General features: G+C 42.8%; 1 protein-coding gene across 4 annotated transcripts in view; it reads left to right on the top strand.

The window, feature by feature from the left end:
- Positions 1-26,793, top strand: part of dlg3 (discs, large homolog 3 (Drosophila)) — a 53,219-nt gene that overhangs the window by 10,930 nt on the left and 15,496 nt on the right. For 2 of the 4 annotated variants that reach the window (XM_088431744.1, XM_088431743.1), the window contains exons 2-10: positions 7,596-7,649; positions 8,983-9,033; positions 9,136-9,260; positions 9,688-9,857; positions 10,702-10,838; positions 11,591-11,735; positions 13,890-14,034; positions 21,635-21,791; positions 22,193-22,295. In XM_088431744.1, coding sequence (XP_088287870.1) covers positions 7,596-7,649; positions 8,983-9,033; positions 9,136-9,260; positions 9,688-9,857; positions 10,702-10,838; positions 11,591-11,735; positions 13,890-14,034; positions 21,635-21,791; positions 22,193-22,295 — 1,087 coding nt within the window. Of the gene's footprint in view, positions 1-7,595; positions 7,650-8,982; positions 9,034-9,135; positions 9,261-9,687; positions 9,858-10,701; positions 10,839-11,590; positions 11,737-13,872; positions 14,035-21,634; positions 21,792-22,192; positions 22,296-26,793 lie in introns of all 4 variants that reach the window. The other 2 variants (XM_088431742.1, XM_088431745.1) reach the window with 2 other exon arrangements.

The following is a 26,793-nucleotide window of genomic DNA, read 5'->3' as shown; positions in this document are numbered from 1 at the left end:
ACGTGAAGGGCAAACCGCGATAAAGCAGTGAAGTAATATTTTGCTGTGGTTCAAAATAATCTGAAAGGTTGAAAAAAAAAAAAGCACTTGTCAATTGTATTGTTTGGGCTGGAAAATGGAAGCAATCCCGGTTTAATACCATGCATGATTACGGCCCACGATGGTGTGTGTCTGGACATGGCTTTGGTGGGCTTATTGCCTTTTTATCCTCTGAAGGCCCCCCAAAACAAGTGACAATTGCCAAGCGCTTTCAGCTCCAAGATTGGAGAGTCACCGGTCCTATTCACATGTCATTCTTTACAATCAGTCCCCATAATATAGCACGAGGACAAAAAAATATGTCCAAGTGATTGCTCCAAGTTGAGCTTCTGATGTCACGGGCTGCCTTTCCCAGAGATTTTCAACTGATGGCTGATGGATGTCCGGTAGCAATGGAACAAGACACAAATTCCTCGAGACGGGACGAGATTTACAACATTCCTTTGATGAATTACCGTATTTCTCCGCGTATGTCGCCCCTGCTCTTTTTTTACTTCAATTTGAGTGAATTTTGGGGGGGGGGGGGGGGGGGTGGTTTTAAATGATTTCATTGGGGACAAGGTGCAAAAACTGACCATTTTTGTGCTTGTGCTTGCTCTTTATTCTTTTTGGGACTTGGAGTTGACAAAAGGCCTTGTTCCAAGAACTAAACGTTGCAGAAAAGCTTATATTTGCCTCAGGGAAGCGATTTATTTCATGCAACGCATAACATTATATCTGCATACTCCCATCTGCGAAATCTGCAGCATTGAATAGCAGTTCATGTTTTTTTTTTCCTCATAAAATAAAAATTCTTCAAAACAAAACAGCCTTGGAACATATAGATGGAAATATCCATCCGTATGGATCGGGACGATGCCACTGAGCATATTCAGGGGTGGAAAGCAAATATATATTTTTATTTGACAATGTTATGACCCTTTCAAACTCATCCCCTGTCGGGTGGCAATAAGGCCAGGCTAGTGAAAAATCCCGGACTTTCAGGGGTTAAGCATAAACTGAAGAGAGGCGTAAAATCTTCAGAGACGACCGCAACGGTCCAGTTCCCATCCGTACGTCAAGAATGGCAACATTTACCGAGCAACTCTGCGGTAAGGGAAGATTGAATAAAATGGGCGCGTGTAGAAGAGAAAGAGAGCACGAGCTCCAGTAATTAGCTCAAGACTCGAACGTGTGTTTACGAGCAACGTGGCGCCCGTCCTTGTGGTCAAAAGCGCCGGCCCCTTGTAAAGCGAGGGCTCGCTTGTCGCCCAAAGCCCGCAGATCGCCATCAGCCCGCTTATAAAAGCCGATATGGGCCGTTGCGGATTAATATTGGCCATGAAAATGTCCAATTATGTAATCAGACAAATCCAAGCTGTGCATGTGCTCAGCGGAATATCTCGTCAGGCGCCAATGATCCAAAGGACCGACTGCGAGGATATTCGCACTTTCATTTATTCCGTGTTGATTTTTGTCTCTCGTACATCGTGCAAAACTCAGTCATCCAAAATTTGATTTCATCTCAATCGGTCACCGATGAAATCTGCGCCAGGCGATACGTGTGTACCGTACATCTCTTTGAAGTATGTCATATATATGTATATGGCGTAAAAAGACGGATGCGTCTTTAACAATCCGTACGAGTACGACTAAAGTGTGTCGGGTTTACAAATTGGAAACTTGCGTCTGCCAGATATCTTGAATACAACTCACATTTACGCGAATATGACCTCGCGAGACTCCGCTTCGCGTCTTTGCATCAATTTCTCTTTTGGATTTGTGGATCTGATCCTTTGGATTTGACTTGAATTTGCAAATTAAGATGACATCACACCAAGCTAGCAGGAAAAATAAGTCGTTCGCGAGACATCTGTGCCGCCCTCAGTCAAACACGCATACAGCTGATAGTTTGCAAACTGTCATTTTATGAAATTGCACTGACAGGCTTAGGACCCTATCTTGCAAGCTAATGTACATATATATATCGAAATTGTAAATTATAAATTGGTCTGTACTGATGTTTTTAAGAGATTAACTGCCACTTAATCACAATACCATGTTTCCATGTTGTCTAACCGGTGCACTCTTACAGTAATTGAATCAGCTGGAGAAATCAGAACTTTTTCTTCTGGGTTTTAGTGTGTGAACAAGTACTAGGACGTTGGTTCAGTCTGCCCGCTTCTTTTATTGCCATGACAGCCTCAGCTAACACAAGCTGCTGTTAGCTGCAACAGGCGCTTGATGCTAACAGCCATCACCATCTGGGTGAAATTTCAGCTCCCTTCTGTCTTCTTTCAATGCTTTTCCTTTGATGTGAAATTAGATGTAAAGATCAAAGTATTGGACAAAATACCGCTCAAGGGTTAAGTGACGTCATTCAAGTTCATCCCGGTGTTCGTTTAAAGTTCCAAAAATCGACAAGTCAAGTCTTACTGGAGTGGAGTCACGTGACCGGATGGCCGCGAGGGGGAGGACCCCGCCGCGCCGAACTCCCACGTTGGCGAGGGCGGAACGGCGTGACGTCACGAGTGTCTGGCCGCGTTGATGCGCTAACTTTCGCCGACGCTGCTTTTTTGTGACTCACCGTCCTGGCGGTGGATGTGCCGTCCTTACAGCGCTGACGGATCAGCGCCGTTGCGCTATTTGGATTCGTTCAGATACAACAAGGATGAGACAGCACCACGACATGTCTGCCTCACATTTCTCAGCTTCAGGGTTGGTCTTTAACAAGGGTGTCAAGCACATTTTAATCGTGGCCCATATTGTACTTGTAGTTTTTGTCGGAGGGCCCTCGTGACTGTGATGTCGAATCAAGTTGAAGCGTCACACATTTGGCAAGTTTTCAATCAGAGGCCAGTAAAAAAGGGTGATTGGAAACAAAAAATGCTTGTTCCTTCCTAAAAAAGCACTTTAAAGTAGAGGACAACTTGCGAATTTGGTGTTTTAGTCAGAATCCTAAAGTCATAATTAGCATTTGGCTCATTTTTTAAACTTTACTAAATCGTCACATGGGCCGTCTGTGGGCCAGAATGGGCCCGCGGGCCATATGTTCGAGACCTGTGGTCTATAAGGACCCTACTTGTGTTTTTTCAACATTCATTGTTATTAGTCAAAGCAGCTGAGAAAAACTGACTCTGGCCTTTCCCATTTTCTCGTTTTCCCATGAAGGTGACATTTGGCAGGTACGCTAGCGACTCCGAACGAAGACCACTATTAATTGGTTAGGCTCCCGTCGACGTGTTTTGTGCTGGGGAAGACACGCGGGGGGGGTCACAGTCACGATGCGCAATCACGGCAACCCTATCGGAGAACTTTAATGGAGCAGTTTTACGGGCGCAGTAATTAATTTCAGGGCGACGGCTTATTGGAATAAATAAAGGGCTGATTTGCGCACGTGTTGCGGAGGCACAGGCGGGAAGGGAGCCGCTGACCTTTACGGTTAAGAGATTCTCGGCGTATCATCTCATTAGCGCGCCTTTTGTTCTCCGCGACCGAGCGACGCATCCTTGTTGCGTCGTCCTATGGCAAGGCCGCGCCGCGCCGCGCGGGCCGCGGGATGGCGGCTGCATGCTAATTGAGTGGCTATTGATTGGACTGCAGCGTGGCGTACAGCAACGCTGACTGCATCCTGTCATATATCAGCGTTGGCCAACCTTCAAGGGGCCGAGGCGCCAGGTCGGCTTTGACTGGAGGAAAAAAAAAATCTGACGGTACGCCGCCAAACGGAGACATCTCGGAACATGTGGACATGCGTTCAAGTTCATGATGCCATCTACCGGCGATTGCGCATCAGTCAAGTCGATTCCGAGATGAAAATTGATAGTGGGGCTGGGCAGTAAATCGTCTTTATTCTTAATTTCCAAACAGCCGCTCCCCTATAGTGTACATGCTAGCTTCAGCTTTGGGATTTTTTTGTTTTTTTATTCTTTGATTTTGTTGATTCAATAGTGTTCCTGAGCAATGTGGCTTTGCGCTCTGAATTTCACACTATTTTTGCTGATTGTGGCCGTTTATAAAAAGTCCATTTTTTCACAGCGCGAGGCGACGCCTCATGTGTAATACCTCGATTGTAAAAGGAGTAGCAGCACCTTCCTACTAAGGGGACCGCACTTTGTGAATGCCCACTCGCCGACCATTGCCGTTAGATAGTTGTTTTCCTGGGAAACGTGTTAAGATTGAAAACGTGCAAAATGCTCCGCTTCCTGAATGAATTTTAACCGTTTTCTAAGGTTTCAACTTGGAAAGTTCCATACCGGTGGCACTAAAAAAAACAAAGAGCAAACCAAAGAAAGCAGGAATGAATGAACTACTCAAGAAGAAACTAAATCATTTTCCAAACGTCATTATTTCAGGCGCCCCCCATGCGGCCGGGTACCGGTCGATCTACGGACCAGTACCGGGCCGCAGATCGACAGTTGGGGACCTCCGGTGTCATTTCTGCATTCGTTTGAGGAATATGGAAGCCGTGTAACAAATGGGAAAAATACCACAAATGTGAAAAACGGATTCCTGACATGTTGTGAATGAGCCCAACGGTTGAAAATGCGGCTGACGGGAAGCAGCTGAGAAATCCGGAAGGATAACATCCGCATTCATTTGAATGGCAATGGCTTTCACGGAAAATGGGCAATTCTCGGAAGAGTGGCAATTCAAGTGAATGAGCTAAAAGTTTTGAAATGCGGAAGGGGAAATTGGCGGAGTAATAAAAATCCCGCGACTTGGTATTTACTAGATATGAAGGTTGGCTGAAATGAAGCTTTTGGGCCGCGTGAAGGCGAGAGGCTGTGCGGCAGGGGGATGCTGCAAAGTAGGCCTGCTGGCCCATGCATGTGTGCAGGCAGCGGTTGCCATGGCGACGCATTGATTATTTAACAATTGGGATGAAGCCCGTGCCCTGCATTCGCTTCTGCGGGTGGCGTCACCGTCTCCGCATGCGCATGCGCCCGCCTTAACGCTTGATCGTTTCTATGATTGATCATTTGCGATTTCACTTGCTGAATGTGCAGTATGTTTCTTTTGACCAGCCGATCTTTTGCAAAAATAACCGTACAAAATATGACATTGACCAAATTTCAGTGTCGATGCCACTAATGTAGCTTCTATTCTATGCGCCTAATAATGAGGTGCGCCCTATGTGTGAAAGGAAACACTTTTAAAGTAGGCCATTTAATGAAGGTGCGCCTTCTAGCCCGATGCGCCTTATAATGCGGGAAATGTGGTTTTGTACTGAAGTGACAATTTGGACTTTTATATTGTTCGAGTGACTTATCTAATCGTTTTGTTGGCATTCCCTTTAGTGCAGCTCCATCTAGTGGATGCATAACGCAACCCCAGCAACTACTGTAGCTTCTATTTTGTGCGCCTTATAATGCAGTGCGCCTTATATATGAAACCAGCCAACCACTGGTGTATTGTTGGAGGACTAAGTTTCTAACTTTCTTTGCAATAATCCAGATTCTTGAAAACAAAATAAATAAAAGCATTGTGGGCGTTTAGATCATTCTTTTTGTGTGTGCGTGTGTGTGTGTGTAGCTGGGCCCATGTGCAACCTGGATTGCCATCAATCTGCGAAATGCCGTTGACTTGACCTCTGTAATCCTTGACCTACTTCCCATCAAAGGATTATCCCGATGCCATAAATTGCTATTTGGCCCTCGCTGGCCTTACCGGAGCACAGACGGACAAAAATCCGTACAAAGATTCGTAAAATCGTACAGAGATTGAGCACTTCTCCGTTCACGTGCTCTCAAATGGAGCGTATTGGTCTTCCTCGGGCGGGTCGGCAGATAAAAGTGGATGACCGTTCGAGGAAGCGAGGGGGGAGAGGGCGCTAATCTTGTCTAATCCCAGGTACTGCTCAGCGTTAAACAAACGCATGTTGAGATTACTTGTGCTGAGATTATCTTGTGTTTTTTTTTTTTTTTTTTTATCAGAGGCAGCTTATAAAACTGCTGTCTTTTTACCACTGGTGGACTGCCTTATTCCCCTATAGACCAAAGTTTGATTGACTCCAAATCCCATGATGCACTTGGGTCTTTTTTTTGTTTGTTTGTTTTCCTGCTTTTGTAAGATGGCAAATGATGCAATTTGTGTACACAGTGTTCCCTCGCTGGGGTTACGTTGCCCAAAATACCCGCAGTAACGGAAACCCGAAAGTCCGCATTGAATTTTCTAGTTTCATCGTGCGCACATTCCCTTGGATTCATCCAGTCGGGACAAACATGATGGATGGGATTTCAGATGTTATAGTTATCTAGCTATTTTGTTAGCTAGCTTGCTAACAAAAACATTCACTATTAACGTTGTTATATAGTAGCTAGCTAACTAGCAAACTGATTAGCTTTGTTAGTTAGCTAGGTGGTGAGTTAGCTAGCTCTGAAATATGGACGTTCAGTATTAGGAATGTTCAGACATCCGATGCGACGACGAATACTCGAGTAGTCGCTGAAATCGATACAGAGCGCCGATACCACTTGTACGTTTAAAAAAGCATAAATCTGCAGTCGAAAAAAAGTATTACCTTGAATGAAACCGAAAGTTCAAAATTTTTACTGTCCATTTGTTTATTATGTTATTCGTGCAGTCCTTAAATTTTACAATGTTATATACGATTGAGTTGAAAGGAAGCTTGTTGAAAGATACAGTATGCATCATCATCGTCATCGTCATCTTCATCATCACCATCACCATCATTTTTAATATTTTGTTAGAATACTAGGGATCAAATGCATTTTAAATGCTGTTAAAAAAAATATATATATAGATGTCCATTTTGCTAATATTAGTAATAATTTGTACTAAATTGTCAACAGCATTTAATTTCTCCAATTATTTTCATTGTTAATGTTTTTATTTAATTATTCACAGTAAAATGATCACATTGTCAATTTTCAAAATTTACAATTTTTTTAGTAATCAATTTAATATTTTAAATGTGAAAGCAAAATTTTAATGCAGCATTATCTTGCAAATATTTTCTTTGAATTGCGTTAGTTGTATATTTCATAACATTCTGTTAGTTACATGTGGTAATAAAAAATACTACAATTGTTTTTTTGTGCGGATTTTGTTTCATGTATAATAATTTGATAACCAGTTTTTGATTGAACACAAAGTAAATGCAAGTTTAAATTTGTTTGTTTTATTCAGATTTGTATTGTGTAAAACTAAGGTTTGGAATACTTTTTATTTTATTTGATATCAATGGAGCAATTCCTTGAATAAAATACACCAAAATGTTTAAAATCAATGAGAAAAAAATAATTATTAATTCAATTTCTTTGCTGTACAAACATTTTATAATTATTTTATTTTCAATAACGCAAGTATTTAATTATTTTTCCTTAAGGTTTCAAATTCTTAAAATAATATTTTCTTTTTTTTTTCTTGCTACTATTGATTAAAAAGTTTTCCCGTTGGTTAGGTGTGTGTATGTACTGCCTGGCGGCGCGCAGACGGGCCCCTTGCGGTCATTTTCAGCCCCCGGCACCTTGCTGGCCCCGCCCACCATTGCTCTCCCATGTGACAAGGTGTGTGTGTATGCTGAGATAATGTGTATCTCTTCATATTCACAGGCCAACCCTCCCCCCATCATTGTCAACGCAGACTCACTCGATTCCGGCCCTTATGTAAGTATCTCCTCCTCCCCTCCCTCCCTCCCTCTCTCTTCCTCCCACTCTCACTTCTCACACACCCTCTTTTTCCACGTGCGTGTGTGTTTACCATGTGGACATCTACATCCATTATCCATTTGACCTTTGACCCGGCCTTTAGTTTTTTTGCGGGGGCGCGTTCCACATTTGGCGCCGCGGTGAAGACTCAGACAACACTCAAATTTTTGTTTAAGCGCCGCCTCGAGATACGAGGGGACCCCGCCTTCGAGAACGTTGGCAATTTCATCTTTTATTCTTCTGTATGCAACAACCGCATGAGGCCACTAGCTTCACGCTGACGCACGAGGCAAAACTCCAAAGTCGGCTAACAAAACGAGCATCGATTTTGCGATAAATGTAGCTGTTTGGAAGGGAAATTTGAAGACAAGTGATGGCGCAGCACATGTAGACAACACACTATTACTCACAGACATATATTTGTCCTGTGTGTGATAAACAGCTTATATTCCTACAGTTGACGGTGCTTAAGTGGCTAATATTTTTTCCCATTTTGAATCGAAACAGAGATACTTGCGTGTGTCCGTGTTTTTGTGGTTTCCATGTGGACATCCACAACCTTCATCCATTCGACCTTTGACCCGGCCGGCACCGCACTGCACATTTAGCGTCGCGGTGAGACGCAGAAAACACTCAAGATTTGGTTTAAACAGATGTACAGATGATCTACAAAACTCTAGAGTCGGCTAACACAACTAGCGTCAATTTTGTGGTAACTCACTGTTTAGACGAGGGATTTTTGAACATAAATGGTGGAGCAGAACAACATAAGAATACTCACAGGCATTTATTCTCTGTCTTGTGTGTGATAAACTGCTCAGTTAACTGTGCTTGATTTTGCAGCAGAGCTACACGTGTGTGTGTGTTTTGCCCTGTGGATATCCACATCCTTTATCCATTTGACCTTTGGCCCGGGCGGCACGGCATTTCACAGTTTGCGTCGCAGTCGAGACGCAGAACACGCAGTTTGATTTATACCGATTTTGCCGCAACGTTTGAGTGTACAGTGCTGCCTTGAGATACAAGTGACCCCGCCCCCAACAACCACATCAGGCTGCTAGCTTAATGCCTGACACGCAAGGCAAAAGTCCAAAGTCAGATAACTAAACCGGCATCAGTTTTGTGGTAAATATACTAGTTTAGGCAAGGGATGTTTGAACACAAATGGGGGAGCAGCACACGTAGACATAAAAATGCTCGCTTGCATATGTTGCGACTGACTTTGTCGTATGTGTGTGTTTGCGTGCGAGGAGGTCTTGCTAAGCTGCTTTTTTCCGGTCTTGTCTGCCAGGTGAACGGCAGCGATGGCATGTACAAGTATGAGGAGATCATCTTGGAGAGGGTAAGTGGATGCTATTTGCTAATTTCACCTCTCAGCCTTGGCTTTATTACCACTATTGGACATTTTTCTCTCTAAACTTTACAATCCCCCCCCCCCCACCAGGGTAACTCAGGCCTGGGCTTCAGCATCGCGGGAGGCATCGATAATCCGCACATTCCTGACGATCCGGGGATCTTCATCACCAAGATCATTCCCGGGGGAGCGGCCGCCATGGACGGGAGGCTCGGGTAACTCATACGTAGCGTGTTTTCCGCATTATAGCGCGCACTTTAAAGCCATCAATTTTCTCAAAAGCCGAGTGTGCGCTTTATAATCCGATGCCCTTCATTCAGTGCATAAACTTTTCATTTTGGGAGGATGAACTAAAATCTAATTATTTAATCGTCATGTAAATTCTTCAATTTGAAGTTATTTAAATGGGTACAAAGTGCAAAAACAGCAGTTTTTTGTAAAAGAAAGCACCATTTTATAAATTAAACACAGAATCTGTTTTGAAATCAACAAATCTATTTTAAGGTTCTTGCTTGCATTTTAATCAAGAATTTAAGTCAAATATATAATTGAATCCTTTCTGGTAATATCACAACTTTTTTTTCTCAGAAAAGTGTACCTTGTTTTGTAGTAATGTTTGGCGGCGCGTGTGCGCTTTGGCAGGGTGAACGACTGCGTGCTGCGCGTGAACGAAGTGGACGTATCGGAGGTGGTGCACAGCCGGGCGGTGGAGGCCCTGAAGGAGGCGGGGCCTGTGGTGCGTCTGCTGGTGAGGCGGAGGCAGGCCCCGCCCGAGACCATCCTGGAAGTCAACTTGCTCAAAGGGCCCAAAGGTCAGCCGCGCGCGCCCCGATGCGAATATCAACAAACCCCGTCATGATTTTATCCTTCAACAAGTAGGACTAAATTCCCACCAAAATGGTTTGTCTGTGTTACTGTTGCGACTTTATTCTTTATACTTTTAACATTCTGTTATTGCCGTAATATTTTGTCTAGGCTTCGTTATACCATATCGGTCTTCCTTATTTTAGTCACGGTGTTTATTTTTCATTAGTTTTTTTTTTCCATTATTACACGTATATGACTTATTTCTTATATACATGCTTTTTTGTTTCTCATAACGGTTTTTTCAATATTACGCTGTGTATGATTTTTGTTTTACAGTACTTTTTTATTCATAACGTTGTTTACATCTTTTATATGTCATTTCTGGTTTATTTTACATTTTTTTAATCATCAAAATCCTTCCTCGCACAGTTTGTAATTTTCTTCGACAGACATGAAGATTTTTTTTTGTTCGAACGCACTCTCAAAATTCAAACCTTCGTAGATGAACATTTATCGAATTAACACGAAAGCCAAATCATTCATTTAAGAAATAAATCTAGAAAACGAAATACACCTAAACGTCCACTTATATATTCTTTTTTTCAATTTATCCGGGCCCATGTTGTTCTCATATACAGACAAAAGGCAGTAACAAAAACAACAAGTTAAGTTAATAATAAGTTAAGTCATTCAATGCCAGGGATGTATTTTCATAATTTTTGTAAGAGTCCAGACATTAACTCGGACTTGGCCGCCGCATCTAATAAAACGGCCACCCATTTCAGCGCAATAGTCCTTTTAGAGAGTCAACTTCTTGAATGATTTTCTATTTTCACCTCAATCTTGCAGGGCTGGGGTTCAGCATTGCCGGAGGGATCGGCAATCAGCACATCCCGGGTGACAATAGCATCTACATCACCAAGATCATCGAGGGCGGAGCCGCCCAAAAAGATGGACGGCTGCAGACGGGAGACCGCCTGCTTGCCGTAAGACCCGCTTCGTATTTCTTGCGCAGTCCTACCCTCACTCAAATTTGGAGTGAAGTTAAAAAATACCCAAAAAAATGAAACGAAGGGAGCAACTCGCACGCAGGCTAACTACTGAAGTCATCCAATAGGCCACAACCATTTAAAACACATCCAGCACATAAATACCGTTTTTTTTCCACGGGGCGCACCGCATTATAAGGCGCATAGAATAGAAGCTCCAATAGTGGCTGGGATTGCATTACGCATCCAATAGATGGAGCTGCGCTAAAGGCAATGGCAACAAAACAATCAGAAAAGTCAGTCAAACATTTCAATCACAAATTAAGAATAAAGATGATTTGTGGCAAGTGCAATCTGAAGAATGGGGAAAAATACCTCTTAATTACATTAAAAGGCTGTCTAGATCAGAGGTCCCCAACCGCCGGTCCGGTCCTGGTCCGTGGCTCAACTGTTACCGGACCGCATTGGTCGCACCTGAAATCATGATGTTTTGGAATTGATTTTGTTATTCCTTTAAATAGTTCAATGTTGATAATTGCATTTTGTAGTGAGGAAGGACGATGTGGCTTCACTTGAGAGCAGGGTCCACTGGTACACAACAAAAAAAAGGTTGGGGACCCCTGCTTTAGATCAATGCCATTAAGTGCCTCCACTCTTGATAATTCCAGCATGCTGTACAAAAGAAAGAAAGAAAATTTGCAGCGCTTGTCAGCATGTGTGTTTTGTCAAGCCTGGTTTCCCCGTTTCAGGTGAACAACATCGTGCTTCAGGACGTGCGTCACGAGGAGGCGGTGGCCGCCCTGAAGAACACGTCCGATATGGTTTACCTCAAGGTGGCTAAGCCGGGACCCGTGCACCTCAATGACATGTACGCCCCGCCCGACTATTCCAGCAGTACGTATTGAATTCTTCTTCTTCTCCTCTGCTATATGGTCGCCGTAGCCATCATGCTAATAGATTGTTCCATTGTTGACTCCGATATTATACTGGTTATAAAATGAAGAAAACCACGTGGAAACAGAACTTTGAAAGACATTCCGACTCCTGCTAATTATACCGTCAATTTAACATGATATGCACCGTAATTGCCATAGAAAATATTACATTTAAAATTTGGAATTAAATTGCTTTTAGGTGTTTTTCAAGATACAACCTGTCATTCTGCCCAATTTTTTGCTTTGACTTGCGAGCGAAAATTTAAACCACGTTTCCCTGACGGTCGTGTCGAATCTGTAGTCAAACATTACAAAACTCACATGTATATATTCTTTATCCTGTGAAAATTACTTGGAGCTGTGATCGTCTTCATGTCCATGGTGCTGCAAAAATGACTAATGATTTCATTCTTGGCTTTATTTTTAATTGTTATCTCATTCATTGCCTGCTCAGTTAAAACATGCATTTTTAGCTTCTATTGCTGTCAGTGGCAGTGGGTTGAAAAAAAGTAGGATCTTTGATGTCTTTTCCCGTCAATGTCAGTGAATGATTAAAAAAAAACCACAATTCAAATGAGAATTTTTCATATCTGTTCGCAACAAGTCATTTGTCATTCCACTAGGAATAGGCATTGAGCGCTTTTAAGTGACGTCAGAATTTTGTCTTCTGCCCTCTAGTGGACGAACCTTACCACATGACGCTGGCAAAGAAAGATGAACAAAGCTACATTATTTGTCATAAATAAAAAATCATTCTTGGACCAATTTATTGAAATAGTAGCAACACTGTTCCTCCTTTAAAGAATGACCCAATTTTCCTCAAATATATTTAACATATATCAAACATTACCTTCTCCAATTAGGTAACTGTAGTAAATGAGCCAAGTCTTTTCTTTTCCTCTCGACAAGTGATGAATATTTCTTGCCCAAAAACGGCCCAGACACCCACATCGTGACTACTACACACACATACACATACACACACACAGGCGATTCTTCCCACAGCAAGAAGAAGCTTGGTCGTGTGCCTCCCACTGAGTGTGGCCGCTTTCTCACATCCCACCTGCGCATGGCAATCTTCAGGCAAAGAATTCTTCTTGTGCGGCCAGCCATTTTAGAAGCCTGTTTGGCTTTTCCGTTGCCTTTTGTTTCTTTCCCTTTGCCCCTTTGTCTCCCTTTTTTTTAATTTTATTTTTTACATTACAGTGACCCCCCGTATATATCCTACTTATATTTTGAATATGCATTTTAAAAAATATTTTCAGATGTATATTTTTTTATACAATTATATTTTTTACATTTAAGTTTTTATATAAATAATTGTGTTGAATGTAACTCTATTTCCACCATGCAAAATGCTTAGCAATTTTTTTTTTACATTACAGTGAACCCCTGCATATATTATATTTCTCTTATTTCATATTGTTCTTATATATTCTGCCATGCAAAATGCTAAATTTTTGCACACAATGCTATATTTGCAAGTTTTTTTACATTACAGCAAACTGCGATTTTTTTTTCTGTTATTTGATATATTTTTAAAAATATTTTTACTATCCTTTCCTATCCTTTTCGCCTTGCAAAATGCTCAATTTGCACACATTGCAAGTATTCGCTTTCCACATTCAAATATTTCCATTTTTGTAGCCATTATTATTATTGTTTGACGGTGCTAGCATCACATTAGCTTCCCGTGACAGCTACCATAAAGTTCTGATCAACTGAATCGATGTGATCAGGACCGATTTCCAATCAAATGATTGGGATTGGGACATTGGAACAATTTTTCTGCAGAAGATGATGGCTATTTTCCTGCGAATATTGTTTTATGGTCTGCCTACAGATACAAGTTGGAAAAATGTCTATACCTGTAATCACAATCTAGGCACCTCTATGGTGTTTCCCATGATGTATTAGCATTAAGCTAGTGGAGTTAGATAAAGCCCAAATTTTGCTCTGTGATCATTTAACCTCATTTGAATTGGCAACAAAATGGAATCGATGATGATGGTTTTGAAATAATCTTTTCTTCCTGCTGCCGACTAACCTCCTGTCTCCCCCTATGATGTAATCATTCTTGTTTTCCCCCCTACTGGCCTGGCCCTCCCTCCAGCCTTCCCCACCATGGTGGACAACCACGTGAGCCACAATTATATGGGCGGCATGGAGCCCAAGCCGCCCTACCCGCCGCCCCAGGTCACCCCGTCCAGGTACTCGCCCGTCCCCCGCCACATGCTCGGCGAGGAAGACTTCACCAGGTCAGTCCCCAAGGGAGCAAAGGACTTTGTCCATTTTCCATATCCGACCCAAGGTCCATGTGCTCGTCTGCTCTTTGCATTTTACTAGTAAGAAGATTCAATGCCTGTCTGACGGATAATTTCATGACAATCAGCACCTGTGGAGAACTATCTAACTAAAATCGCCCAATGAGCTGCCTCGTGGTCCGATTGATTTGCTCTTGATTTGAAAAGAAAACCGTCATGTTCATGTGACAGCATTAAAAAGTATTCAATGAGATTTGCTGAAACCTGCAGAAACTCTAAAACCTATCAAAATAAAAGCAGAACATGCTTTGCAAAGTAGTCACTAAACAATATTGAGCAATGAGCTCCCTCATGTTCCAATCCATTTGCTCTTTTTTTAAAATCTGTACCGTTCCTTTCACTGCATTTAAAATCATGAAATTATAATATCTGACACCTGTAAAAACTGTCAAATCTGGTGTACCACCTGAAAGCGCTTGATATTACCCCCATTTGACATTTCTGCTTACTAGTGTGACAACTTTGTCGAAATAGTAGGATAGCTTTGTGTTACTAGCAAAGCAAAACTGTGCACTAGTTGACATTGTGTGTTAACTAGTAGCCTTTTCTGACACTAGTTGTACTAGTGGTGCATGGCCGTCACCCACTGCAGTTTTGCCTCACCGGTATCATGCTGTTGTCCTACCTGTGAGGACAAAGCGTGTACGAGTACATGGACCGTGGCTGGGTGATTCCCGCGTCGCCTCTCTTTGCATTATCTGACACTCACAGTCGTGTACTTGCGTTCTGCAAAAAATCAAGCGCACAGATTGCTTGGAGATAGAGGCAGAAAGTCTTATTTTGTTTCGTATGTGTCTCAACACATACTGTCAGCTATTTCTTTACCCTTACATACTGTTCATTTTTCCATGTTTGCAGTTACCTTAACCCTTGTAGGTGCATTAGACTAAACATGGTGTTCTGTTGAATATTGTGTCTTTTTTTTTTCTTCAATATGAATGAAGACGTTACCCTACCGTATTTTTAATCCAGCCCGTGGGTTGGCCATTTTGTCACAGACTGTCGCCTGAAAATGACATCACGGTTGCTCAGGTATGCATTTTACCAGTAAGTGGCTGCGCTTGCAGAAGTCACATGAGCAGACTGAAAACAGATGATTTCATTTTGGTCCTTTTATTGGTTTGTTTATTTGATTCGTGATTGGCTACCTAAACCCTGAGCTACTGCCATGTCATTTTCTATCGACAGTCCGTGCCAAAATGGCCGACCCATGGGTGCATTTTGCTGCGTGGTTCATATTCCACAAATATGAATAACTTTGGGGGTTTGACTTGAATATTGTAGAGAGAGATGCAAAAGGAAAATTTTTACCCTCTGTATGAACTCTTCATTAGGTTTTCTTTGTATCATCATCCTTATGGAATTATTTATTTTTCATATAGCCCATCCCAGACAAAACAGTGCACGTGAACCTGGACAAATATGGTGGCTTCACAGACTGTTTTTGGACATAAAAAAAAAAAAAGGCAATGCACACACTTGCGTCATGTACACTTTCAACAATATTATCCAAATTATTCTTGTTTCAACATTGATTTCAAATCATTGACACTATCTTTTCATTTTGTGTTTGTATATTTTGGGTCACGTTAGGAAAATTGGGGCGAAAGAAATTCATTCAAGCTGTTGTTCGTGCCGAGGAAAATGTCCAAATGGGTCCAATTTGACCCAAACAGTATGTAAGGGTGAAAACTCTCAGTCCCGCATGTTTTTTATTTGTATTTTTTCAGTGTGTGTTTGGCGTCAACACACACATGCTGGGTCACCTGGTGAAGCCCAACAAATGCGGATGCTCATTGGGGTTGGCGCCGTGTTAAAGCCGGACACTGTGTGGCGCCTTTGACCTCCTATCTCGAAAGACAAAGTAGCATGGGGGGGGGGGGGGGGGGGGGGGGGGGGGCAAGTCTCTGCGGAGGAGGCTCTCGTGTGTGTGCGTGTGTTGTGTGTGTGCCGATGCGTGCATGCAGGCGCCTGAGTGTGTCTCCGAGGTGAGCTGGTCCCATGGCCCTGTAATTGTCCTTTTTGTGCAAACTGTCTACATTTTATGTCGCATTTTTTTGTTGCTATGCGTCAGAGGTGGGGGCGGGGGGTGTCACATGGCTTGGCTAAAACCATTATTATTACCAGCATCCATATTTGTCATTTTAACAAATAGCGATGCTGTGGTACCTCTTCTTATGAACACCTCTTGTCACGAAGAATTCGAGTTACGAAACGCCTCTTTTTTTTTAACTCTATAAAACTGTAGGGAACTATTTACTTACTTTTTCATTGAGCTTTTAAAGACAGGCTGTTGTCCCTGGGAGCTCCCTAACTAGAATTTTGCGACAAACATATACAATATATTGTCAAAGTGAAACAAATTGGACAGTATACTGTTGAAAGCTATTTTTTCATGTGGCCCTGATTTAAAAGCGGCAACATTTTCGAGGTGTAATTTTGCTAATTAAGAATGCATAAAACAAGAGTTAATTTTGCTGACATTGTATAATATGGCGTCTGTCGCCAGCGATTAACGGCGGCTCAAATGTTAGTGAGTAGCAGCGCTAGCAGCACTCATCTGCTCCACATAGGCTGGCGAGAGCTGTCGGATGACTTTTCAAAGGCGGTTTGATGGACGTAAATGACTCAGGCGACAAAGTTGCCGTTCCTCCCGATCACTTTTTAAGGAAGCGGTCTTACTCAAATGTACTCTTTTAGCCAGCAAAAATGACTTCCGTGCTTTTGCTCTCACTTTTTACATGAATCAACGAGGGTTCAAAATCACACTCGAAACAACCATTTATTCAGGTAGCTTTTTGAGTTGTATGTCCAAACGTCTAAATTTTGAAAAGGGTGCAGGGGGGAGTCTTTTTGTTTGTTTGTTTTTGTGAGTTGCTCCCACCTCTGGCACGCGTGCTTTTCTTCCTGTCCTCCACTTTGTCCCGTTCACTGTGATTCCTGTACCCCCACAGCCGGGCTGAGCCAATTTACAGTGTCATCCACAAGCCTGGGGAGGGCAAAGGTCCCCAGGCTCTCTTCAGAGGCTTCTGTCCTTCCCCTGCACCCTTGTGCCAAGCTCCGCTCCCCCTCTCTGGCAGGTACTAACCTAGTCTGTCACGCCTTGCTCAGCTTAACCTTCCTCTCCTCTAAACCAGACAACCCCCCCCACCCCCCCCCCACCCCCCTCCAAAAAAAAAGTACCCGTCGTCTCCCGTCAGCGACCTCCCTGAGTCAGCAACATTTGGGAGGAGGTGATGCAAAAATGACTCAAAAGACTGAACAAGCTACTGAATGACGGCTGTACTGTACAGATATATGAATTAAGGGGCTTAATTTGAGGGACATTCTCTCATTTTGCGGCGCGTAATACACATTAATATAACAGCAACAAAAATTGTAATAATAATTGGTGGCACCTTTCAGGAAAGCCAAGGTCACCTTACAACGATTAAATAGTATAAAAAGAACTTTATAATGCCTTTAAAATACAACTTAAAAAATGTCACCAATTATTCTTAGCAGTAATAGTTTATTCATCACTGGCCTTTTATTCTGTACAAACGTGAAATGTCCGACTGCGTTTGAATGCGCCTGATGTCAGCAACTAACTGAACTCTTGAAAATCGCATAGATGTCCGTGCATTATTAGCTTGCGTTCGTTTGGAAATTGACCTGGATAGCGAGAGATGCACAGCCGCTTTTTCTGAGGCTTTTTGGAATGAAAAGGTACCGCGGCACCCCAAAAGCAGCGCCTTCTCCCCTTTGCCGCGTTTTTATTTTTTCGGTACCCGCCGTTGGCAAGCACGTTTCCGCAGGAGGAGTGCAGCCGAGAGGGCTTTGGCACTCCCGTTAGCCGCTTCCCTTCCATCTGTCAGGAGGCGTCCATAAACCTAAAGCCCGGCTCTCGGGCCAAGTTTCCTACTGAAAGGGAAGGGGGGGCAATATTCCACGCTTCTCCACCTCATTTCTGCAGCAGGGCCCACCTGATTTGGATCCTCGCAGATGGCCAAATGTTTGTTTGTTAAGTTCCATTGAGTCATTTTTCATCCCTTTGTACACCCTGATGTGTCTGCATGTCTGTCTTTGTGAGTGCGCGTGTGTGCGTGTGCGTGTGTGTGTGTGTGTGTGTGTACTGTATGTGTGTGTGAGTTGTGGCTTGAATAAAATATGTGTCAAAAAAGGATGCGCGGAAAACACATTTGAAAAAAAGCGTTTATTCCGTATCCTTTGAATCCAACATAAATCTATGTACTAGTACCTTTTCTCTAGAAATAGGATACGAATCGATTAATCGACAATTAATCGATTATAAAATGAATATACAACCATTTCAAACATCTCGTATCTTTTAGAGCCATTTTTCAATTTAAAGTTATTGAAATTTCGACCTCTCAACAGTAATTATTCTGATTTCTCTCATCCATCGTGAATGCAGTTTATGTTTTTTGTTTCATCGAACTAACGCATTTGATTTTACTTATGTAAATTGTTTGTGTTTTTTTAAATCACAATACAGTACAAAATAAACAGCAATCATTGCTATGCTTGTCAACCTTTTTTCAATGATGATTTTTAATTTTTTTTTTGCCAGGTACTACCTTGCAGCATTTCTGTTAGAATAAAAAGGTTGCAGACTGCTTTTTTTAATTTGGAGCTGCATTTGTAGTGCTAGCCATATTTTTTTCAGCAGCTCCAGAAAACAGGCCATAGAACATCATGTCTTTTATTTCTTGCTCATCTGCCAGAAAATTGTACCACTAATGACAATGATTTATGCTCCAATTAATTTGCTCTTAATTTGAAAAGAAAACTGTACTGTTCCCATCCCGGCATCCAAATTCCCAATTGGATGTGGCGATACCTGCAGAAACCCTTTTCGCAAGTCACGTCGCCCCTGAAGGGCCTTCAGTTCCCCCCATTTCAAGACAACTGGCCGATAGTAGCTCCAACCGCAGTATACGTTGATCCTGCTAGCACCTGTACAGCGTGCGCAGCATGTTAACGGTATGTCAGGGTACATGCAGCAGATGAGCAACGGCCTCCATCCGGGATCGCGGGCATCTCGGTACATACCCACCGCGGCGACGCTCGGCGCCGGGGAGCTAATTTTAGACGCCTGCTATAGTAAGCGGCACAAGTGGAGCAGGCTGATTGTGATGGCTGAGTCAGAGCTTATAGCGGCCTTCTGCTCATCTTTGCACAAGCTTGACAGAGTCCAACGCTGTCGTCGCCCACGCGTATGACCCCCTCAGCCGAGGATGTTACCCCCTTGTTCAAGCCCCATATATCGCTGGGACATATATATATACAGTATATATATATATATATATATATATATATATATATATATATATATATATATATATATATATATATATATATTATATATATATATATATATATATATATATATATATATATATATATATATATATATATATGTCAAAAATGTTGGTGGTTGGGGACCGCTTGCCTAAGGTAAATAAGCCTACATATTATTTTACAAATCATGAAAATGCTAAAGGATGTTATCATTGATGTTATGTTAATTATAAACCTTCAACCCACTGCAAATCTAACACGCACGGAGCAGCAACACATACAAACCGAGAAAAACAGAAAAGAGGTGATGATAAATACGTAGGGACCAGTCAGACGTCATAATCAGCGGGGAAGGAACGCCGGGGAAACTTTGATTATTTGGCGTCGGCTCAAATTGCGGCAGCGGGTGAGCTAATCAGTAACTTGAAGCAGGTAGCATCCGCGCAAACACAAAAAGCATTGACTCGACAAATTCACGCATGGATAACGAGCAACACTTTGACCTTTCGCGCGGCGTTTGAAAAAGGTGTAAAAAGAGGCGCCGAAATGAAAGCAATCAGAGCAAATGAAGCCCCGGCCCTCGTCGGAGGTGTTAATCAGTCAGCCAGCCAGCCAGACGCCTCAAATGGAAATGAGTCAAATGTCAAATTTGACAAAGAAGAAAATGGCACACTACTATGGAAAGCCTTCTGCATATTTATTCGCTCATTTTCCGCACTATAAGGCGCACCTAAAAGCCTTCAATTTTCTCCAAAGTTGACAGTGTGCCTTGTCATCCTTATAAACGGCGACTTTGGGGGACGAAAAAATAAAATAACTTTATCGCATTGTAAATTCTTCAATGATTATATATGATATGATTTTATATATCACAGGTGTCAAACTCAAGGCCCTGGGGCCCGATCCGGCCCGCCGCATCCTTTTACGTGGCCCTCAGAATGCCGATCGGACTAGAGGTTTCTGGCTAAAATTAAAGTCCGGATTGTGACTACAACGTGAGGAGTACTTTATTCTCACAATTTTGACTTTGAAATCTGAATAGTGAAAATAAAATCAGAATTCTGGCTTTACAGCGGGCCTGTGAGAAGCCTGCCAAGATATTTTCTTCACCGCCTCCAATGGTTTTCCACAGACACTTTCAGTTGTCTTCCTTTCCCTGCGCACTTTGTGGGTTTTTGTGGATCTGGATTTTTTTTTTTCTCATCATCAAGTATTTTCCCAGGCACGAATCTTGAAATTGCGGAGTGCTGCCGCAGCAGTAGGATGCAGGGGGAAAAAAGTGGCCTTAATGGCAAAATCGAGCACAGCCAATCGGGCCGGGGATGGAATTGTTCCCGTGGACTGCAGGAAAAACCACTAATGGGAACCATGCAGCGTGTTTGTGGCGGAAGGAATTTGCGCTTGCGTGTGCATGCATGAATGTATATTGTTTGGAATGCCTTCGCATTGCATGGGCTGCCTTCATAGTTGTGCGCACATGTGTGCAAGCCTTTCTGGAGACTGAGTCATCAGTTAATGCAAAAAGCGGAGATGGGGGGTGGGGGGTGCAGGATGTGTTATTCGGCCCACGTATGTTCAATTGAGTGGGCGCTGAAGTGTGTGTGTCCGTCCAGCCAGTGGATAAAAACTGCTGGGATCCGCTTGTGTGGCTTCTCATGCTCTTACGGATGTCAAAAAAAAAATTAAAAAAAATGCAGGATTATCTAACAGCAGGATGCAGAGGAACATCCAAGTGGAACACCATCAACATCCAGTTTCCCATTGAGGTTGATTATTATGGGAAATAATTATTTTAATGTCACAAACTGTCATGAAAAAAACTACAAACAGCTCAAAAACTGTGGCTTACATCATTTGACCCAAGTTTTCAAGGGATTTACCATAATTCCCCAAACACAAGACGCACCAGTGTATAAGACGCACCCTTACTTTTTGGGGTCAAATTCTGGTATTTTCTGTTACAGTGTATAAGGCAATTGTGTAAAAACTATAGCAAAACAGAAGAAATCTCATCTTCAGTTTTCTTCAGTTCATATCCGTAAACTATATATTTGTTGCATTTTAAGTGTTTGAGATTTACCACATAACATCCTCAGGCTATCCTTTAGTCTTTTATGTTTTACATGAATGAATTCGCCATTACTTCAGTCCAGGAGGACCCCTCTTTTATTCTCATTTTGACTCACTCTCCACTTTTTCACTAATCAGGCTGACTTTTTTGTCCGGGCAGGGAGCCGAGAAAGGTGCTGCTGCACAAGGGCTCCACCGGGCTGGGCTTCAACATCGTAGGCGGCGAGGACGGCGAGGGCATCTTCGTCTCCTTCATCCTGGCCGGGGGGCCGGCTGACCTCAGCGGCGAGCTGAGGAGAGGCGACCGCATTCTGTCGGTCAGTAAATGCCAAGCGAGGCTTCCTCTTTTCCTCTTAACCACTTCCAGCTGACCAGAATACTTTTAGTACTAATATTTGGCGCTTTGAGATACAAGTGACCTAGCTTAGATGATTTGCATCCTAATTAGAAAAAATTAGAAAAGCTCTACAGCACAGGTGTGAAACGCAAGATCCTGGGACCAGAACCGTCCCGCCACATTATTTGATATGGTTCGTGAAATGCTTAAATCCTTTCGTTTTTCTGAATGAGCCCTCGAGGACTGGAGTTCATCACCTGTGTATGAGGTCATCACACAGAGCTGAGAGACAGATGTACCCCGCAAATTGTCTTCTAGAACTGTTCAAACAAACTGCCCTTCACTTGAGATGTTTGTTTAAGATCTTGGTTTTGGCGGCAGGTGAACGGCGTGAATCTAAGGAACGCCACGCACGAGCAGGCGGCCGCCGCCCTGAAGAGAGCCGGACAGACGGTCACCATCATCGCTCAGTACAGACCTGAAGGTATGCCTCCACTTCTTCTGGAATACACAGTCCTGCCAAGTGAGCCATGCCGGAGAAAATAACGAAATTGGATGGATAATGTGGTGTTGAGCAGCGTGGCATGATTAGATTTAAAACATACCGTTGCTCATTAAGAACACATTCTTTTGCAAGTTTTTGAAATTTACGCTCATTTGATGTATTCCTTTACAATGAAAAATGGTCTAAATCTTACACACTGCCCCTTCGAATATTTGAGAGGAAAACAATAGTAAATGTTCCTTCATATAAACAAATAATATGACATAATTTAGGATTCCTCACGAATCCCAGTGTTTATTTTAAGAGAAATAATCCAAGAGCCAGTCTTTGGACGGCTCTTTTCAGTGAACGTGCGTGAATGAACCGATCTCTGATATTGGGATAACTGCACACACCTCAGGGTCTTATTGACACTGTGACATTTATGTTGTGGAGGGATGAACATATATGTAGTATGACAAGTATGACGGGAATAGTGATCAATCACTAATACCGTTACTTCTTGCAGTCTAGTGCCAGGGGAACACATTCAACCATTATACAGCGTACATGTTGTCGCATGCGTGTTTTTTGTCAGAAGTTTGCCTGGATGCTGAAAGACTTAAGGCACAGATTTGGCTCTTGTTTTAAATTGACCAGAAGGGATGGCTGAAGTGCTGTTGTCATTTGGATGACCGACCGTCGGTTTATGTCAGTGTAAACTTCCAAAAACGACGGACCGATGATGACGGAAAGGGGTTCACAAACCTGTAAACGACGGACCAGCTAAACATTGTAAAATGCCCACCTACCTAAAATAAATAAATAAATAAAAATGCATAAGCCAGTCATTTGAACTGCTCTCTTTCGTGAACAATTCGTTTATGAAAGTTTCTCTATAAAGAGCTAAAGGTCCCATCACTAGCTCTCAAGTTGCTCGCGCGGACGGATATCGAGTGCGTGAGGGGGCGGCGCCACGGCTAGCATGCAGTCGGGTTAGCTTCTCGTAAGGCGGGCAAAGCAAGCCCGGTCGCCCGCCCCTTTCCTTCACTTCACTCGCTGTGCGGACTTGCTCCCCCGGTGAACGCGCACACCGGCGCACACCAAGAGAAAAGCGACAAAAGACGGACTAGAAGAGCAGCTGTCACAAAAAAAAGCGTGGAAGAAGAAAAGAGGTGGAAATAGGCCAAGCCAGCAATTTGAATGTTACTGGCAGCCGGGTTGCGAGCTTGGGGGATGGGCTAGCGCTCAACAGCAGCAGCAGCAGCCCAGCACAAGCCGCGTGAACTCGCTCATGGCCGGCTGAAGAGCCGACAAAACACCGGCGGACGACAGCGAAACTTACAAGGTGAGGCAAGGCAAGGCGACGTTTGAACACCGGAAGAATAATCTATTGTAAAGTGTGCCATGCAAGTGTAATTCGGCAGCCCGGGACTTTCTTCACTAACTAACCTGTCTCTACTTCCTCGGTGACTTGAGCTTATAGCTAGTTAGCTACTAAAACACTTAAACCACCTTTAGCCCGATTTAAATCTTTTTTTTTTAACACCAAGGTGTTCTGTTGTTGTTTATCATAAAGTCAGCAGGATCGCCCACGTTCGCGTATTAACGCTTGCCACTAGTTTGGGTTTTAATCTTCTTAACGTGGTGGTTACTCGACACGGTTGAAGCTGGATTAACCAGTGCTGTGTAGTAGGACACGCTGGGCTGCATTGTTAGGTGGCTAAAACTCACTCCGGTGCGGCTCTTATGTAAGGCCAAGGCTTTAGGTGGGGACGCTCAGGTGTGGTCCAACAGGTGTGTAATGGAAAGACGTTTGAGCCATTATTCCATATGCTTGCCACCCACTCGCATGCGCTTTGTCTCGACTAGTACATTATTACAGCGACAAGTAAGGTTACTTCCACTACTAGTTCCACATTTGGCCTGTTAGTGTCTTTTGACTGAACTATTGCGCTGCTGTCGTCGCACTACTCATAACTAAAATGCGTCACAGACTAGTAGTTTCCTGGAGCTTACTCGTACCACCAAGAACCCCACCAGTACTTTTGCCTCACTAGCGCTTCTACTATTACGCCTAGGTGTTCAATCATTGTGCAGAAAGCTCATAAAGTGCAGATCCAGGCAGTCCTTTGCGCTTTGTTTCAACTAGTAGGACCCTGCAGCTCACTATTACACCAACAAGTCATGTTACTTCCACTACTAGTTCCACTTTTGGCTTACTAGTGTCCTATTACACCTGACAAGTACCACCGAGCTGTAGTCGTCACACTATGCTCACAAGTAGTCATGTGTCACACACTAGTAGTTTCCTGGAACCTACGGGTACCACCAAGAAGCTCACCAGTACTTTTCTCACACTAGTAGTACTCCTATACGTATGTCGGGGTGTCCCGCTAGTGTGCAGAAAGGTCACACCGTACTGGAAAGCAATAGCTCTTTGTCCTCACCCGTAAGATTATTCATTGCACTGGTGTATAACATAATAGTACATTAGAACTCCACCAGAAGTCACACGTTATGTGAGTGGAAACTGCTGTAGTTGACGGGCGCGCTCTTGTACTACTCGTGAAACGTGCTAGATTTCAACTTGTCATGTCATTCGTAGCGGTCAGAAGTTTGTTCTCACTAATAACATATTACTAGCGATCCAAAGTTGTGTTAGTTGTCCTAGCGAGGCCAAAAATGATTCATACCTCTAACAGGCTTTATTCTATACCATATTTTATGCATGAAAATTCCATTGCGGCAGTCTCAAATGCTGACAAATGTAAACACGCTCGGCGCATTGTGGGGACATCAGGGTTACGATAACACGGTATGACATGTTTACTGTCTCGTTTTTCTAGTTTTTCTCTGCGTGTTTTCAGCATGCCTCAATGACATAATGACAAAGGCGATATTGTGAGAGTCTTTCGATAGAAATACTCGATCCACCAGTCCCTCATCTATCTATCTATCTATCTATCTATCTATCTATCTATCTATCTATCTATCTATCTATCTATCTATCTATCTATCTATCTATCTATCTATCTATCTATATATATATATATATATATATATATATATATATATATATATATATATATATATATATATGCATATATATATATATACACACACACATCCATACATACACATAGTATCTGCAGTGCAAAATTTAAACGTCTACTTTATGAGTACAACCTCTTTTTGAGAACGTCATAACCTTTTCTTGTCTTCAAAGGAGCAGGCCATTTAAGGCAATTTTTCGCCTTGTTCAACCCAAAAATTCACAATTGGGTGCTTGTTGACTGTAATATTGTCCGACAGGCGCATTTAGCTTTGCGGTGGGCTCGCATACTCAAAAGTTAGCCGGGCCACTTATCTGTGTACAATATTTAACTCTGCACTTCAAACATGCAAGACAAGCGCTTGCTAATGATTGACTTCCTGCAAGCCGAGCCAGCCAGGGACCCTAGTAACGCAGTGGCATTCCAAAAAAAAAAAAAAAAAAAAAAAAAGGTCGTTCCTCCGATTTTGGCACAGGAGGAACCAATTGAGTCGACACCCCCGTGCGTGTTCAAGGACAGTCTGAGCAGGAAGTGGGGGAGTAAATAGGACTCAAATGTGTGCTTTGATTGACTTGCGGAAGGCATCTAATTAACATGAAAGAAAATATGAGGAAATGCGTGAGGTTGTTTGTGCAACGTCAGCAACACCTAAGCACCAAAGGAGAGGAGTGCGAACCTCAAGCTCCACTTGTTGCCATCACAAGTGTACTTACTATCAACTTTGCAGGAATTGTTGTTGTTGTCATTGAAAGCCGTTTTTAAACTTTTTAAACAATCAACAACTAGTTTAATATCATTGATTACTGTGTTTCTCCAAGTGCCCCAACTCCGGCCCTCATTGGACGATGGTTGTGCCGGGAGCCAATCACATGTCTTGTGGTAGTGCCGGTCTCTCTCATGAAACTCACACACCCGGGTTAGGTTAACGCAAAGGAAGAGTAAACTAGGATCTCAAAACATTTTAATATAATTTCCAACTTGTTTTACATAACTCTTGAACTCGCGAACTTTGTAAACAGCAACTTAAGAGACCAAAGGCTCTCCATAACCTCCTCTAACAACCCAGGCTAAACTTAGCTCCTCCCTAGCATGCAAACCCCCTTTTTTCCTTAATACCAATTACTACCTCCCTTTTAGTCTGCCTTTTGGCGTCATCTTAATGCCCCTAAAACCACAAATCGATTCATTTGTGATCAGTAGAAGCGAGTTCACTGTCATCGTTCTTTGAAATGCCGAGCAAGGTCATTGTGGATCTGCTAGATTCACTCCCTACAAACAGAACGCACTCTCCTATTACAAGCACATGCCGGACGTGTTGCGTAAGTGGATCAGAAGATGACCCCCCACCACCCCCCAAATAAAATGTGAAAAAGCTGCGTGACTAATGAGGACACGCAGCAGAACAGTCCCAGTTTCTAGTAGCTGTCTCTTACGACTCCCAA

The sequence above is a fragment of the Hippichthys cyanospilos genome, chromosome 13, assembly GCF_059441005.1.
Source record: "Hippichthys cyanospilos isolate Australia breed blue-spotted pipefish chromosome 13, RoL_Hcya_1.0, whole genome shotgun sequence".
In the NCBI taxonomy this organism is placed as follows: domain Eukaryota; kingdom Metazoa; phylum Chordata; class Actinopteri; order Syngnathiformes; family Syngnathidae; genus Hippichthys; species Hippichthys cyanospilos.
Note: the sequence above shows the minus strand (reverse complement) of the source record. Positions and strands in the feature narration are given on the sequence as shown.